At 32.9% G+C, this 18,146-nt stretch overlaps 1 protein-coding gene across 2 annotated transcripts in view; it reads right to left on the bottom strand.

Annotated features, from left to right (window-relative positions):
- Ppp3ca (protein phosphatase 3 catalytic subunit alpha) overlaps positions 1–18,146 on the bottom strand; it is a 310,937-nt gene that overhangs the window by 78,301 nt on the left and 214,490 nt on the right. For both annotated transcript variants that reach the window (XM_058583828.1, XM_046458923.2), the window contains exon 3: positions 3,806–3,930. In XM_058583828.1, the coding sequence (XP_058439811.1) occupies positions 3,806–3,930 (125 nt within the window). The remainder of the gene's footprint in view (positions 1–3,805; positions 3,931–18,146) is intronic.

Below are 18,146 nucleotides of genomic sequence, written 5' to 3'. Positions count from 1 at the left end.
CTGATGTGTGCATTTTTTGTGTTACACTGTGGTACATCCGGTGAACATGTTATGACCAGGGTGTAGGATAGTAGTAAGAGGACAGGTTTTGAATCCTAGCATTGGCATTTACTGTGTGTGTGGCCCTTTCTAAACCTCAGTTGAGGCACTTCTGAAAGGAATTTAGGCATTTACATGTAACTTTCAAAACTTGAGGAATAAATGAGATAATTTATACCATGAAAACAGCAGCATTTATAGCCTGTGAACAGTGTCAGCTTCCTTAATCCACAATAAATATCCCTGAAGTATTTTTGGTAAGTATACTTTATATAAATGTCTGTTCTATTTTAATATGATGTTGCTATCATTGCACCATTCTTAAGTGCCCTCAAAAGTGACATCTAATCAACAAGGATCATTTTACTTTGATACAGTTGGTCATTTTGTGTGTGTATGTAGCAAGTCGCTTGGGCTGTACTCTCAGACCCTTGGAGTTTAATTAAAAAAGTGCTTGATGATGGAGGCTCTAGTATATGCATCTCAGAACTTTTAAATGTCTTGATTTCCCCATTTGATATGTCACTAACTTTTGTTTGATCTCTTGATCTTTTGTTTGACTATTAAAAGAAACGCACTATACAAAATATTGCAAATACTTTTTGATTCAAATATTATATTAACTGTAGACTAATCTATTGAGGAAACAAGTTAATGATTATTGCTTTTCAAATTAAAAACAAACAAACACAAAACAGAGCTAAAAAAAGGTTTAATTAAGAAAAGCTTAGGACATTTCAAGTGGTTTGAGGCCAGAGATTCAGAACCCTACATTTTTCAATTAAAAAAAGAAGTCAAAGGTAAATAGAGATCCAGAAAGTTAAGAAATATTAAAATCCAAAGACAGTTGATGAGATAAGAAAGTCCAATTGTGCTGTTATTCAAGCAACACAAGATTTAGTGCTTTTTCTTCATTATCAATTTAGTAAGAAACATTATTGTAATCTTTATATTTAAAAGGATACAAACTAAGGTGTTAAAATCCACAAATATTATGATATTAATTTTTTTTTCAGCCAGGCACCATGGCACACACCTGTAGACACTTGGGAGGCTAAGGCAGGAGAATTCAATGTTCCAGGCCAGCCTGGACAACTTAGCAAGACCCTGTCTCAAAATAAAAAATAAAACAGGCTGGGGCTATTGTTTAGTGGTAGAGCACCCCTAGGTTTAATCCATAGTAAAGAAAAACAAAAGTTCCAGCATAGTACTCTATTATTTGATAAAAATAGTCACTCTTAAGAGAAAAGTGTCGGGATTTCCTCACTTAGAAGGTGAGCTTTGAAATATGCAGACCACCTATTTCATTTATCTTTGGAATCTTTCTTAGAAGCAATATAAATGTTAGATTAGTAAGATTACTTTAAGAACTACTAAAATATTTTTATTATTTTACTATTTACTTATATTCTATGAAGCCCTATTTGAAGGGGAATGGCAGAAATCTTAACCTCTCCTTGCTCTTTTCTGTGTCTCATTGTTTCCCTCAAACCTGGAATCACCAGTGGTCATATCAGCAAATTCCCATCCATCAGAAACAAGTTGAGGTATATGTGCCACTTTAGGGAAACATCCTTAAACAAGACTGCAAACCCTTCTCGTATTTTCTTTTTATTCTTGCTGAATGTACTGTGGAGACAGAAGAATTGAAGCTACTATAAGCTGTCTCTGGTCATAGAGGTTTACTTTGAAATGAGGCCATGAACATCAGGGAAACAAGGCAGAAAGAGGCTGGCTCCAGGGAACTATGGAGGATCGCACAAGTCCTGGTGTGTCCATATGGGCTTCTCCTAGAGAAATAGACTTCTATATTTTCAAATGACCATTATGTGGGGGCTTTGTTTTGTTTTTGTTGTTGTCTCTCCTTGAATATATTTATCCTAATGTGAGATAAAAGTTTTACAAAATTTGTACTCAATCACCCTTCCCTACTGGTTATGTTGATCAAGTAGCCCAAGAACATGACCAAGACTTATGAGGTTAACCTAGGTCTTCTCTGTACTTTGCTCACCTCAATCTCCCTGCCAGCTAAAATCTTACTTGTTCTCTGATTCAGTTCCTAAGTGAGCTGCATCCCATTATTTTCTCATTTTTCTATATCCTATCAACACTTATTTTCTGTTCCTCCTTTATCATAAAATTTTTAATAACTCATTCAAATAACTGAACCATGAATAATGACCTATTCTAGGCTTTGGATTCTATATAGATTTTTGTACTTACATATTCCTGTATAGATTTATGTTTGTAGAGATCAAGGATATATGTTACATTTCTCTATATTCTTCCTAGTTCTAATACCATGTATGTATTTTTTACATATGTACATATATGTGTGTCTATATATATATATTTCTACACCTAATGGTGATGGACATAAAGAGAATTAATGACTTTAGGTTAATCAAATAATTAAGAAACAATTGCTTTGATTTTAAAGTAAAAGTTGTTTGAGGGTGATGTTTTTCAACATTAAATACTTGTTCAGTAAATCAATATGATAATAAAATTTTTAAAACAGAATCATTTTTATATGATTGTGAATATAGATGTTCGTGTGAGGCCTTTATACAGTTGATTTTTTCCTTGGAACACATGTTTTCTTTTTTAATGTTTTTTTAAAGACACAAAATGTCATTTAGTATACTCTGATTTTTAAAGCTATATTTATATATCAAACCATTTCTTTCAATAAGCATTTATTGAGCTTTTACTGTGTATGACACACCATATTAGGGCACTAGGAAGAACAAACATTAAAGAAACGAGGTCCTCTTTGCCTTTTCTATTCAAGTAAAGCAGATGCAGATGGGAGGCTGAAGAAGAACTTCTACTCAAAGGTTATCTGTTTTGTTTTATTAAATCAGTTTGACAAATTACTCTAGTCAGATGACAGGTGCCAAGAAAGACAAAATAGAGCATTCTCACATATGCACACAAATACACATTCCAAGCACAGCCCCATATGTATGCACTTTGTTACCAATTTACAAAGGTAACACTGTCTCTCATTTATAAGCCATAAACATGCTAATTCATCTCTTGTTTACCAACTTTGATTAGTTCTTTTAATGAATGGGAAATAGAATTATCTATTGTAAACTAAGGTAAATTTTTTTTTCAAATTTGCAAGTATAATAATGTACAAAAGGCAAAAATCTTACTCCAAATCAGTTTTATTCACATTAAAAAGCACATCGGGGTCAACTGAAAGTAGGATTTGTAATTTTTTATTTATTTTTTTGTAGTGCTTTATTTTTTTTGAACTCAGGGCCTTGTTCAGACCAACTGAGCTATATCCCTAGCCCTTGTGGCATGTATACACAATGGAATGTTGCTCAGCAATAAAAGAGAAAAAAATCATGGCATTTGCAGGTAAATGAATGGAGTTAGAGAAGATAATGCTAAGTGAAGTTAGCCAAACCCAAAAATAAAATTCTGAATGTTTTCTCTGATATAAGGAGGCTGATTCATAGTGGGATAGGAAGGGGGAGCAGAAGATGAATAGTCGATCTCTAGATAGGGTAGAGACGTGGGAGGAGAAAGGAGGGGGCATGGAGTTAGAAATGATGGTGGAATGTGATGGACATTATTATCCAAAGGACATGTAGGAAGACATGAATTGGTGTGAATATACTTTGTATACAACCAGAGATATAAAAAATTTGTGCTCTATAAGTGGAATAAGAATTGTAATGCATTCCGCTGTCATATATAAATTTAAAATATTAATAATAAAAATAAAAAAGAAATGCTATGGACTTACTTCAATACTGAAGTACCCTCTGTCAACATAGTCCCCCAAGAAGAGGTAGCGAGTGTTGGCAGGAGATCCTCCCACTTCAAAGAGCTTCATCAAATCAAAGAATTGTCCATGGATGTCCCCACAAACTGAAAGACAGAAGTAAAATTTATTTTATGATCATATTAGGTTACGAATCAGAATTAGATCACAAAATTGTAGATCCATAATTAACTTACAGCTAATTTTTAGCCAAAACATTATTTTGCAGAACAGGAGAACGAGACAGAAAAGCTAAGTACATTGTTCAAGATTCACAAGTTAGCTAGTGGCAATCCTGGCTCTACCATCGAAGTCTACTATTTTACAAATTAACTGGAAAAATATGTATAATAATAATACTAATAACTATTACTGTTATGCATTTAACAGTTTTATAGGAAACACTGTCAAGAACTTCATTAACATTTTCTAGTTCAATTCAACAATGTCATGGGATATGTTTTCATATATAATTAAGAGATGGAGAAAGGTGTTTGAGAATTTGGCATAATCTGAAAATGAGGTCTGACTGCATAGCCAGTACACATTGCCTCTTAAAAAACAGAAGATCTTGAAATGTATCATAAAATCAATATTTTGTTGAATATAAAATGTAATCAATTACAACATACATTATTTTATGCACCACTAAGAAAAAAGCATTAAACTCAAGTTATAAAATAGTATTTTTATAAAATATATCCTACTATCAGATGTTTATACAAAGGCAAATTGTGTATTAGAAAATATTAAAAACAGTCCAAAAATTAGTGGAATTGATACTTCTTTAATTTCTTATCTCTTTTAAACACAAATTCTTGAAAGAACATTTAGTCTCTCCTTTTTCAAATCATTTACTCAGGACTTATTATTTCATTTGCTACTTTCAGAGCCTTCAAAAATCAATATTATAATAATATTACAACTGAGAAAACAGTGTACCTTAGAAAGATTATGTATCTTGGCAATGTGACCATTAAAAATGAACAATCCAAGTGAAAGGAGGGGAAGGCAGGGGATGTGGGGATAAGAAAGATAGTAGAATCAAACAGACATTATTACTTTATATACATACGTGACTGTATGACCAATGTGATTCTACAATATGCATACTCAGAAAAATGAGAAATTATATTTCATCTATGTATGATATATATAAGTACATTCTACTGTCATGTATAACTAATTAAAACAAATAAAAAATTAAAAAATAATGAACAATCCAGTGCCTAAATTTAGATTTATTTCATTCAAAGCTTTTCTTTTCAACCATCACAGTGTAATATATTCAATATGTGTATTTTATATATATAATTGTGTGTGTATATGTTATACACATAATATATTATATATGAATTATGAACACGATGTGGTGGTTTATGCAGCACCAAGAGGCTCATGGAATGAACATATTAGCAAATAAGAAATCAGGAGGCCAAAGGATGTTATCTCAGATACTGCGATCACAAGAAAGTCACTGAAATATTTTAACCTCATTTTTTTGCCTGATAGAAGTGGACAGTAATAAGAATGAGCCCAAAGAGTCCATGGTTGAAACAACTGTAAAACAATAAATGAAATAAAATGTGCAAATTCCTGTTTTTACCACTTAGGAACAGCTAATAAGGACCAAAACTCTCTAAGCCTGCAACAGGTACAGGTGGGCTCTATTTTTGAGTGTCTGTGTTTCTTCAAAATCTTAGTCCACTAAAACATAAGCTGTAACTACTAATGAACCCCTTTTGTGGATAACAATCACATTGCTTCTTCCCTTCCTGGAGCATGAGGTACACTGTAGAAATATCAGAAACATATTCTTTCCTTTTAAAAATAATATCACAGGGCTGGGGCTGGGGCTCAGTGGTAGAACACACGCCTAGCACATGCGAGGCACTGGGTTCAGATCCTCAGAACCACATTAAAAATAAATAAAATAAAGGTATTGTGTCCAACTACAACTAAAAAAAATAATATCACAGGTTAGAAGATTATATTTATAAATGTATACATTTGTTTTATTCTTAGAGTTGAGCATTTTGCAAATGGATCCTTATCCTGAAGGAATATGATTTCTGAGATACATCAAGTCTTTTCTTGTCATATCCTAAGTAAGGGGACAGTATAAAGAGCATTATGGTTCAAAATTTGCCAGGCAAAAATGCCAGTGCCCCCTCTGGAGGAGACTTTCATGACTACATTTGGAGTTACAAAAACAAAAAGGAAAAAAGAAAATCTTAAAACTTAAAGTAATAACAATAAATGTCTATTTTAAAAACTGCATTAGGTTACCTTGTTCTGTGATTTTTAAAGAGATAAAACTAAACCTTATTATCTAACAAATAATAAAATAGCTCATCTGGTTTATTCTTTAAAAGGATAAATTGGTACAGTTTACTTAACAAAAGCACTGATTTCTCTCAAGCTGTGGGAATTTTGATACCAGTTGTGTATGTTTCAAAAATTACAAAAGAAAGAAGGTGTTTGGCTGGAAATCTTTTTTTTTTCCATGTCGTCCAGTAAGTTAAGAGTGTGAAGGAAGGACCTTCCAGGAAGAAAAGCATGAAGTAGTCACTTTCTCAGACTGCTCTGGCCTGTCTTGCCACTGACCCTCTTCCTACAGTGGATCCCTATTATAGGGATGAGGGCTGATTAGGGGGCAAGGCTCAAAGAAACTATGAAGCCAGGTGACAATGTGAGACAAGACTTCAAACATTATTTGTAATATTTATGACGGCTTTTGCCTGAATAATCACATTTTACGCTACTATTAAAATATTCACAAGTGAAAATGGTTCTATCAAAATCTTTGAGACAGTATGATATAGTATTTAGACCTGGATTCTGAAACCAGATCATTCAGCTTCCAATCCCTGCTGCACCACTTACTAAGGGATTTTTTCTCTAAGCTGCAACATATTTATTTTATAAAATGGGGTGATATTGGGGTCTTACTTTATTAGGCTATCTGTGAGGATTTAATGAGCTAATATAGTAACCAGCTTAGAAGGGTTCCAGGAATTTGATAAGAAACTGATAAAGGTTACATCAAGTGGCATTTCCAAAGAGACACATTTAAAATGTCCAGATCTCAGAAAGAATGGTATTCTACTGCTTGTGGCTGGAAGGAATGTGAGATGGAAGGTATTCTCAAGACATTTTAAAGCATCTTCCCTTCCTATACACCTCCCTTGGTGTGTGTTATGTGTCTGTGTGTGTGTCTGTCTGTCTCTCTTTTTATCTTGAATCAGGGATTTAGCCCGTGGCCATTTACCACTGAGTCACATCCAAAGTCCTTTTAATTTTTTTGATACAGGGTCTCACTGAGTTGCTTAGGGCCTCACTAAGTTGCTGAGACTGAACTTGAACTTGTGATCCCTCCAGTCTTAGCTTCCTGAGTTCCTGGAGTTATAGGCTCTTTCATTTCAATTGCTCTCCATAGCTGAAAATCCCATGATAATTACTTTTTATTTCTCCAGGTCAGTGACATAAATACCAGGACATCCATTCAGGTTATAGAATGCAGTTTAGGAATTAAAAGATTTTAGCAATTGACAACATAGCATAATTGGGTAGCCAGAAAAAATAAACAAATAGGTTCTAGACCATGAAAATATTATAATATTATTTTTAGTTGGAATATAAAGAACGTATTCATTAATATAGTTTTGTAAAATCAGAAAATTGAGCTCTTTTTCTGTCTTATAATAACTTTGTGATAAGAGATCTCAATGATTTACAAGATGACTGCAATTATTGGATCTTGGTCTGATGACATAAAACAGCAAAGAGCAATTAATGCAAACCAGGCATGGAAAACAAATAGCCTACAATCCAGTTACTTGTATAACTGTCATATTATCACAGACTTAACCACAGAACAGCCACAGAGTTCTGAAATCATGCTTTTATAGTAAGAACCACTTTTAATAATGTTCAGCAAAGGAAAATAATTTGCACATATAATTATTTTTAAAAATTGAAGCCCAATTCAAGGAAACACAAACTCAAAACTTGCCTGAAAAATAAGGATTTTCAAGATCACCTTATGATCATTTTTAAGACAAATCACATTGTTTTGTCTTACACCTTTTTCACACGACTTACCATTATCAGAAATTACCTAGATGATTTATTTTCATGCCTGTTTCTCCCCTGTCTCTTCCCATTGGAGAATAGCCTCCACTAGGGTGGGTAACTTGCAGTGTTGTTCACTTTACCCCAGCACTACAATATATGAGGATTCCTCCACTGAGCCCATTACATGGTTACTTTGAAAACTCATTTAGTAGGAAGTTAGATATTTTGAGGGGCTCTTGAGATTGCTAGAGATGAGGACAAGTTTGTGGAATTTGCTTTGGTGGAAGCCAGAGGCCTTCAACTTAAAATCTGAGATAGGAGCTATTTTAAGTCTTTCAATTGCAGGAATCAACAATGTAAGACTGGGGACTAGTGCAGGACGTCCATGCATTTTATGATAGTTTCCTCACTTAGTTCTACATCAGAATACCCTTGGGCAAGTTTTGAAACTAAAAATTCCTGGGCCCTGAATCAGTATCTCTAAGGATTCATATTTATTACCAAGCTGTTAGATGATTAGTTCGAATGACTAAACACACCTGGACTTCTGAGCATCTGTCAAAGCACACATAGGTCTCATTTGCCTTTTTGCATGGTTTTGCTCATAAGTTAGATGTGGAAGAGATATACATCAGAAAGGCAAACTCTTTCCATGCTCATTCCAGGTTAGTGTGAGATCAGGATTTTTACTATTATGTGAAATGATCATAATGAAGTGATTATTTGATAGAGTCTATGGGGGAAGAATTTAACATATAAAAAGGATTACAAATTTTTTTGCAGCATTTGATTGTAGTTATTGCTTGGACCTTGTGTATTTTAATTATAAATTAAGGGACTTATAATTATAACATTCTGAAATTTAGGTCACTCTTTGGATATCAAACTTCAGAAAGAAAATGACCACTATACATTGGTACTCGAGAGGATGGAAAGTGAGATCCAGAGGAAAGGCTGCCTGGCTCTGTTTTCTACTTACCATGGCGCCACCCTCCATCCTGTAGGGGTGAACACAGTGATATCCAAAGAACTACAGCATGCCCAGTACCTGCTGGTGAGGCAAGCTGTCTGCTTCCAGTTCCCCCAAAGCTAAGTTCTACAATCTTCTATTTCATTTAGTTTTGACAGCATCTCTAGGTCAAACAAGTTATGATAAGTTCTGTTATGCCTTCAAAGCAAGCTCACACTTCATCAACATATTCTGGTTTACCACATTCCCATGATTCCCATTATTTGCTTCTCATTCCCAATGAAACACTGCTAGTGGGCAAGGTTCAACAGATATTGTGCATATTTTTTACAGAAAAGTAAAGAGTCATGACATTTAAAAAATTAACATGGTAAAGACATTGAAATAAAAAGTTTTTTTTTCCTTAGCCATTGCTAATTATGTACATTATCAACCTAGGATACCACAAGACAATGGTTATTTTCCCTGAGAGAACTTTTCCCTTTGCCTTTGATAGGAGAAGTAAGAACTAACAAACACACTGAAGAGATGAATCTATTTGAAGAGGAGGTGGCAAAGTGGTCAGTAATATCTTGGTGCATCCCCTGGGTGACTCAGTGGTTCTGAGTATGGCTAATCTAACATACTGTATATACTGAATGGGGCATGGGTAGCCAGCATCCTGCAATGCTTTTACATTCTCTCTTCCAATCAGGAAATACACACATACTGCCTAAATACTCAACTGCTAACTATGACTTAAGCAATCATTACTTTGGCATAATTGTCTTTTATATGGCTTTCCTTATTCCATAATTCCTGGACCAGTTTAAATAAAACTTTACTGGAAACAATTTCACACTGGAATGAGGTGAACAACTTTTGACTTAAGTGAATTTATTTTTTGAATTTTGAAGCATGAAACATAAAAATAACATTCAGAAAATATGGGTTTTTATTTCTTACAGAAGGCAAAAGTCTCCTGCCCCCCATATCTTTGGTAGAAAGCTAGTTTTAAAGCTTTGAAATCATTCGCTTAAGGGGGTTCACATATAAACAGAAACAGACATAAACGTGTCTGTGTATGTGTTTGTAATATAGCTACTCACCACAAATGAGGATTTAGAGATTAGGGGGCAGTGTACTTATCAGGGAGTCATTAATCAGAATTTCAGAACTTTTACAGACTACAGCAAAGTAGTGCTAAAGAAAAACAGGAAAGAGCAAGGGAGTAACAAGGGGGATCTCGTAGTCAGCTAAGTAAGCTCTTGTGATATACAATGAATCACAGGGCAAGTCTAAGAGTCTCTAAAACCAGCCACTATGAAGTGGAGAAAATAATGACTAGCTTGTTGAAGACAAAGAGACCCTTAAGAAGAGGATCTCAGGCAAAGGAGGAATGAGAAGTTGGAATGCTAACAATACCTAGGACAAAATGTTTGCCTTGCATTTCCTGACCAGAGAATTATGTATGGTCATTGAGAAGAACTGGTCCATACCAGAATATGAATTATATTATATTATATGTGTCCTAGGTATACTAACTTAGTAAATATGCAAATAAGAATATCTATAGTATAACAATATTTTTCAAAGAATTCTACTGCTTCTATGTTCCTATTGGCAATTAAATTATTCGAATAGAAAATATAAGCCAAAATACAGAGGGTTAAGGACCCTATGATGAGGTCCCAGTAAAATTGCTACATACTTGATAACTTGAAAAGGTCTCCAATAACACTGTCATCCTGAATAGAAGGGAATAAAAACTAAAATGTGAAATATATGCTTTCATATGAAAGCATTCACAATAACTTGTAATCAGTGTACAGACTTACATATTTGGTCCTGTTTACTTGCCTATATGAAAGGAAATCTACCAAAGAACAGCATTAATTTAACTTGTTTTTGACAATAAGCAAAAATTTTATGATGTCATATAATTCCAGAAAATTGTTAAAAAGAAAAAAGAAATTGAAAAAAGAAAGCCCCCAAACTATCAAACAATAAAAAATAAATTATACATAAAAATAGATTTTTAATGGACCAGCATTTAAAAATTGCTTGGCAAGATGGTATCAGAACCATGACTTAGAATTCAACTGCTTTTAATTTTTGACTCATTATTTATTTTTCTGTAAAGACCTTTTAGTTCCTCCAAAATACTGGTTTTATCATCTTGGAAGTCTTGCATGAAGTAGAATAACTTCCTGTACAAGTTATTCCAGTTCATACTAAACTAAGAGATTACAGATTTTCCTTTAGAAAAGACGTTTCTGAGTTGCTAAGGAATTTTTACTATTGAGTTTCACTCCACATTTAGCTTCATTGGCTTTAACCCCATATTTTTTCCCCTAATAGTCACATATTCCTTGGACAATAAAATCCTTAATGTCGAGGAACTAACATTATGTCTATTTCTCAGCATACGGGGATCAGCCTATTGAATCTATTGGTTTGATTTTTGAATACTCTATCTACCATAACTTTTTCTTTACTCAAATCTGCAATTTTTCAGGGAGAGATTCTATGTGCAGATATTGTGTTGGAGGATAACCACAGAGGGTACTAAAGTACCCTTCCATTTCCTCCTGCTGGCAATCCCCCTCAAGCAGCCTTCAGGATATGATAAATTCAAGTACAAACCACGGAACCAGTATGTGCAGTTCATTAACAGAATGTATGACTTCTAAAGTCAAGTAATTACTGAGATAAAGGTTACACAGGAATCATATTATACTTTGTTATAACCAGAAGTCTCCATCAACTGTATACAAAAACAGAACAAAAGAATAAGGTTTTAATTCACTAAAGAAGTGTACTTCAAAATGATTACTATTTTCCCATAATAAATGTTATTTTTCAGTTGTTAAAACATGTACTAGATAAATTCTTAAATAGGTCACTAAAGATTATGTAGGAAAATATTGAAAAGTATTCAAATTAAATTAAAATGTACTAAAAATAATTTTAAGAATAAGGCTATAAAATCAAATATATAATATAATATTAGCATCAGTTCAGATCAGTAATAATTTTAAATCTCATCATTTTTGTATTTATAAATATGTTTAACAAAAATAAATAAATTATCTATTATCCAGTGTTAATAAGAAATAATACAGGGTAATCGAAAAATTACTGGAATATACTATAGATTACAATAGATAATAACAATTTACAACAATCTGGTACTAAATACTTCATTATTACCTGGAATATCAGTTTGTAACCATAATTATAAAGAAAGAAATTAGGATAGTCTGTATTTTTTAACTATTTAATAAAAGGAGCAAGAATTTACAATACCATGGTTACTACCACAGTATAGTCTAATCAATGGAAAGCAAATTATTGAAACTTATGTTTATGTTATTTTTTTCTTAGAGATAAATATTCTTGCTATTGAGATTGTTTTTGTAGTTAAATTTTCCTTCATAGACTGGATGAATTAGAACATTTTATTCACCAGAGGAACTTGACTTATTGAACAATAATGCATTTGTTTCAACTGTTATCACTATTTTTCCATTTAAGCAAAATCACATTATAATAAAGATGCATAATTATTACAAGTTCAAATGCCATTGCGGAATTATATAAGTCACATTATGGTTGTGATAAATAATAATAAATATGGACAATGGTAATACATTATTTATAATTAAATTTGATCATCATTCTCCATTTATCTAAATTCGACCATTCCTAAAAACTACTGGTTATTTCATAAGTAGATTTATTTATATTATGCTGATCACTAAACTTGTGATTGTCATCTTTAATGAAGAGCATTCGATGAACATTATGAGTTGATACAATTTTAACCAAACATACATCAATTTGCTAGTATGTAGAAGCTACTTAAGTTATTATCAATAAACCGATTATATTCTTCATTCTGTAAAATACTAACCTTAAGTTTCAGATCCCTAAGAACACCCACCAGGACCCTAAAGAAGATCTCATTCTTGCTATGAGATATGAGGTGTGAATCTACATTTTACTGTTCTGAATTTGAGCCTTTCAAGGCTATATTTCTAAGGCCTTGTTTGTTTGGCAATCGTATTCTCTCAGTTCTAGCTTTTTGCTTTGTCCCAGGTGTGTTATGTCATCTGGGGGAGAGTCAGTATGGATGTAATAGTTAAGAACGGGGACTCAGATGCTGGATAGTCTGGTCTTCCAAACTAATCTCCAGCACCCAACCAGCCCAGTGACCCTGGAGAAGTTAGCCAACTTCTCTGAATTTGTTTTCTCTTTTGCAAACATAAATAGGAAAACAGCACCTTCCTCCAAGAATTAAAGCTAAACCAATTAATATCAGTTAAATACTTAAAATACACCTGACTCGTAGGAAATGTTATAACAAAGTTTTGCTATCATCCATCTACCTCTTAGCTCAGAAATTTTTGCAACATTTGCATAAATCAGTTTTTTTTTGTTTTGCATGTATATTCCTCTTGTTTTGCCTTAAACAATAAGCTCTAGTTTCTCTCTTAATTAATTTCCTATTCATTCTTGCTGAAGCAGCTGTCACTATCTAAGGAATGCTTGGGCTCTTCCAATTTGCTTTTCCCAAACCTCTCCTTTGCATATTCACGCTTTATTCTTTTTTAGTACATTTTTTAGGCTTGGACCATCTTGCTGTGTAAATTAGCACTTGTGTAATTGGGACAATATATTTATTATTCGTAGGAGGCCCTCAACTGCTTCGTCTATAAGGGGCCTCATAACAAAACTTATGTTATAGAATTTTTTGTAAAAAAATAAAATAAGGGAGAAAAAGTTTTAGTGCATGCAATGTAGTGGTACAATATGAAATGTTAGATGTAGCAGTCGTCTCACAGATTATCTGCCTAAGAAAGATTTTGAATATTCTGCAAGCTTTAGATACAGGAGCTACAAATCTGTACTCAATGTAGCCATAAGGAAAACACATAAAATTTGTTCTGTTTTGGATTGTTTGCTTTACTTTTTATCCTAACATATGCTATTATATGTATTAAAAACTGTTAAGGCTAAAATAAAATGGACTAGGTCTTATGCTCTATAATTTCCATTTTCTAGGAGTAAATATTTCCAAATGGCTTTAGCGATATTACCCATCTTTTAGTGGGTAGCCCATGATGAGATTCCAGTTAGTCTCATTTTCTTTTCTAGCAAAGCTCATTAACAAGACCACTCTGGTTCATGACTGTGTAATGGTAGAAATGTTCTAGAAGCTGGAAGTAACACAGTAAGTAGAAGAAATGTAAGACATTTCACCAAAAAATAAATAAATGAATGAATAAATAAAATACATTTTTTAAATTTCTGGAAAACTCCATTAAGAAAAATCTTCTGAGTAAGATAAAAATAATCTCTTTTTCTTTTCATGACATTCCTCAATTTTGACAATTTAGATAGCTACATTGTTTTTAATATTTTAAAAACTCAAGGCAAGTAAGTTAATGATATTAAATTCTAAAGATCACATATACATTATTAATTTGGCAATTACAGACAGTGGGAATATTAGTCAAAGGTGACTTTAGCTAAAGGTGACTTTCAAGTAGTCAGTTCTTTATGCCTACTGGTATATAAGCAAAGCTAGTAAGTGCTATGCTAAAACTTGTAAGTCCTAATAGGATGCAAGATTAAAGTGATTATAGCTACCACTTCTTCAGTAAAAATATATAGGCTTCCTTGTCATATGTAGCATTTAGAAATTGAATTCTTAATTCTGAATTGACAAGTTATTTAAAGTATATATATGACATTATACTCCATAAATATGTATAATTATTAGGGATCAATTTAAAAGTAATAATAAATAAACTAAATAGGCAATAAAAAACATGAACAACTCGGAAGTGTTAGAACATATTAATCTGAAAAGTAGTTAAAGTATTACCTTAAAAACTGAATCTGACAAAAATAATACCTTGTTTCTTAATTCTAATTTTCTTTAATCTTTCCTTTCCTTTTCTAAATCCTAATAAATAGATATTCCAGAAATATTTAACTTGTTAAATATCTGAAAATAAAAAGAATAAATCATTGAAACATGAAACTTCTGGGCACTGGCTCACAGTTAGAAACTATGGATTCAAGCCTTGGGTCTTTTGTTAGTCTTTTGTGGGCAAGTCATTTCTTTGAGTGTTTGTCATCCATCCAATTTCTTAATAGAGGCATCATACACACACACACACACACACACACTTTTTAAATAATTGTTAAAGTATAAATATAGTTAATTTTAGTAATTTTTTAAAATTAAAATTTGGGAACCTGTATTAGATTATCTCAAATATCCATGTCTGGACTAATATTCACTCAACTGAAGAAGGCACATTATTTTTGGAGCTTCGTATATGTTACAGTGATATGAATCATTTTTGTGTATGTCTATGAAACAAAGCTGGGTCACAGTTTCCTAACTTGATATTGATACTTGTATCTATAAAGTTGTACATTTTTTACACTTCGGTATTTGCTTATCTCCAATTTAAGCATACATCAGGTTTTATGCAACTTGTTTCTTTACATACAGCAAATATCTAATTAAATTATTCAAAAACCATGTTTGTCTAAAATGTCATACAGAGCATTACACTGAGTAATCATGGCAAATTAATGTAGGTGTTTAGAAAATATAAAATAGCTGCTGATAACTCATCATAACTTGTGATTCATTAGCAATCATAATTTCAAATTTAGTTTAAGTTTTATAAATTAAAAATGATGAATGTTTGTTATACATTTGAATTGCTGAAAAGGCAAATCAAAATTGTCAATCAACTCTTATCCCATCCCTTAACAAAATAAATATTAAAAAGCATGTTCATAACGCATGTTTGATAACTGATTAAATTGCTCTTTATAAGGAAAAAGTTTGTTTCATAACACCCTATAATTTTAAGTCACCTTTCCTCATACATTCACTTCACTGAATTTGCAGAAATTTTTGCATCTTGCATATTCACTGTTTAATATATGATAAATAAAATTTCTGAATGTTCTTAATACATATAAGACTATCTTTTAAAACAGTATTTCTTTGTTACTAGTCATGTATATGAAATATATATATTTTTTAAAATATTTGATTTATTTTAGGCCATGATATTTTATATATTTCATGACAGAGTAAAAAATATTTCTATAATCTTAAGTAATAACTATGAATTAGAATATTTTATTCAGCTTTAAGGGTAGGTAGTTGTTATTTATCTCCTATATAGTTGGTGTTATAAATATTTAAAAAGTTATTATGTTTGCAAATTCATAAAAAGACAAATCTATATGAATATAAAATAATTTTAAAATGTGTAATTTTATAACAATGGGATACAAATGCAAATTCCCTTCAGAAATACAGAGCATGCTTAGAATATACCATCTTAAACACATGGATAGGGACCAAATGGGGCTTCCAACCAATGCTGTTAATCTGATCTTTCATTAAGGAGACACTGACATTGACCGCACATTTTTTTCCCTGAGGCTCATCCACAGACATGTGAACTGTAGATGACTACGGAAGTGTAAGAGGTGTTTAGTCTAGAGGCTTCTTAGCACTTAAAGTATCTCAACTAGAGGAAGAGAGAAAATCAGACTCTACTCCTCAGGCCCCCTCAAATGATTCTTAGCAAGTGACAGAAGTGAAAAACATGGGGCTTTTCTGGGCATGGTGGTGCAGGGCAGTAATCTCAGCAGCTCAGGAGGCTGGGGCCTTAAGCAACTTAATGAGACTCTGTCTCAAAATAAAAAGGGATGGGGATGTGGCTCAGTGGTGGAGCGCCTCTGGGTTTAATCCTGGGTACAAAAAGACAGAAACAAATAAACAAACAAACAAAAACCTGGATCTTAATTGTTTGCTGGAGTAGCCATGGCAAGTGCGATTCTTTTCCTCAGTTTCTGAGTAAGCAATTTTCCTCTCTGTGCAGTCATCTTGATTGTTTGTAACCTACCCCTTGCTTATTAATAGCAAGACCAAGCAAAGGCCAATGTGGCTACAGTTCCACAATGGCTGCAAATGTCTTCTGCAGGCCTGGAGGTACAGGAGAAGTGTTAGGGGTCACTAATATAGGAAGCTCTACTTCTTTCTTTCTTTCTTTCTTTCTTTTTTTTTGTACTTTAGTTTCATGCAAGATTTCTTTCTGTGTCCATGCGAATGTACATGTGTGCGTGAGGGGTGTGGTGGGAGTAGACTGTGCTGCTTAGAACTCGTTTTGGAATACTGCTCATATAGAGAAAATCCTACACAAAATCAGAAATTAAGGAAATGAAGGTTGACTATCATCATCAAGGTCACTTAATGAAAAATAACTGACTTGCTGTGTTGATAAACTTATAATAAACTGAGAGTGAATGGAAGAGACCTCTAGGTAGAAAAGTGAAAATGAACCAACATAACTGGATTTCAAAGTTTAAAAAAAAATGATTGATTATAAGGTCTATGTGAAACAGCAGGACATAAATTAGAATAGAAAGGTGGCATTAGATTATGAGGGGTCTTAGATTCTAGCGCAAGGTGTTTCAAGAAGAACCATCTCAACAATGTTCAAGAAGATAAATCTTGGAGCTCTATGGAGCATCCAGTAGTGCTTTTGATTGGAGGTTCACTGAATTAATACAGTCCTAAGGCAATAAATTATAACATGTATCAGTGTGAAAAAGTAACAGAGGCCAAACAGAATGTTCTTAGACATCTATATGATAATTATAAATTAACAATGTCATTCATTTGTACCTTGACTTTATAAATATTAGGTACCTATGACATTCTTAAAATATCCCATTTTATATTAGGTCCCAGGAATGTAACAGAACAATTTAGACACAATCAGTGCTTTGATAAAATAATATCTGAATATAAAGAGTAATAATACTGTATAAACTATATAAAAGCAGAGATTTTCTTCTCTCTCTCTTTTTACTGCTAGATCTCTAGTGCCTAGGATTGTGCCTGACACATATGGAATCCTCAATAAGTATTTGCTGAATATCTGAATGCATAAACAATACAATGGGCAGTGTGGACTTAGTGAAGTTTCCTAAAGGGTGTGGTACTAGAGCTGAAACCCACAGAGTGCAAAGGAATTAGTCACAGAATGGCAGGGACATGAATACTGTTTACAGCAGAAGACAAGAGTAGCATGTTAGGAAGTAAAAGTAAGATCTGTAAATTTGGAGTCTAGGTGAGGAATGAAAAGAGATGTGGCTGTAAAGATTAACAAGGGACAGATAATAAGGATCTTGTCATTCAACCTGGGAAGTATGAACTCTATCCAAAGAGGAACCATGGAAGGAATC

This window comes from Marmota monax, unplaced genomic scaffold (assembly GCF_021218885.2).
Source record: "Marmota monax isolate L192 unplaced genomic scaffold, Marmota_monax_Labrador192_F-V1.1 WCK01_AAM20220418_F8-fsc00002, whole genome shotgun sequence".
Classification (NCBI taxonomy): domain Eukaryota; kingdom Metazoa; phylum Chordata; class Mammalia; order Rodentia; family Sciuridae; genus Marmota; species Marmota monax.
The sequence above is the reverse complement of the archived record's forward strand: the minus strand, read 5'-3'. Positions and strand labels throughout refer to the sequence as shown.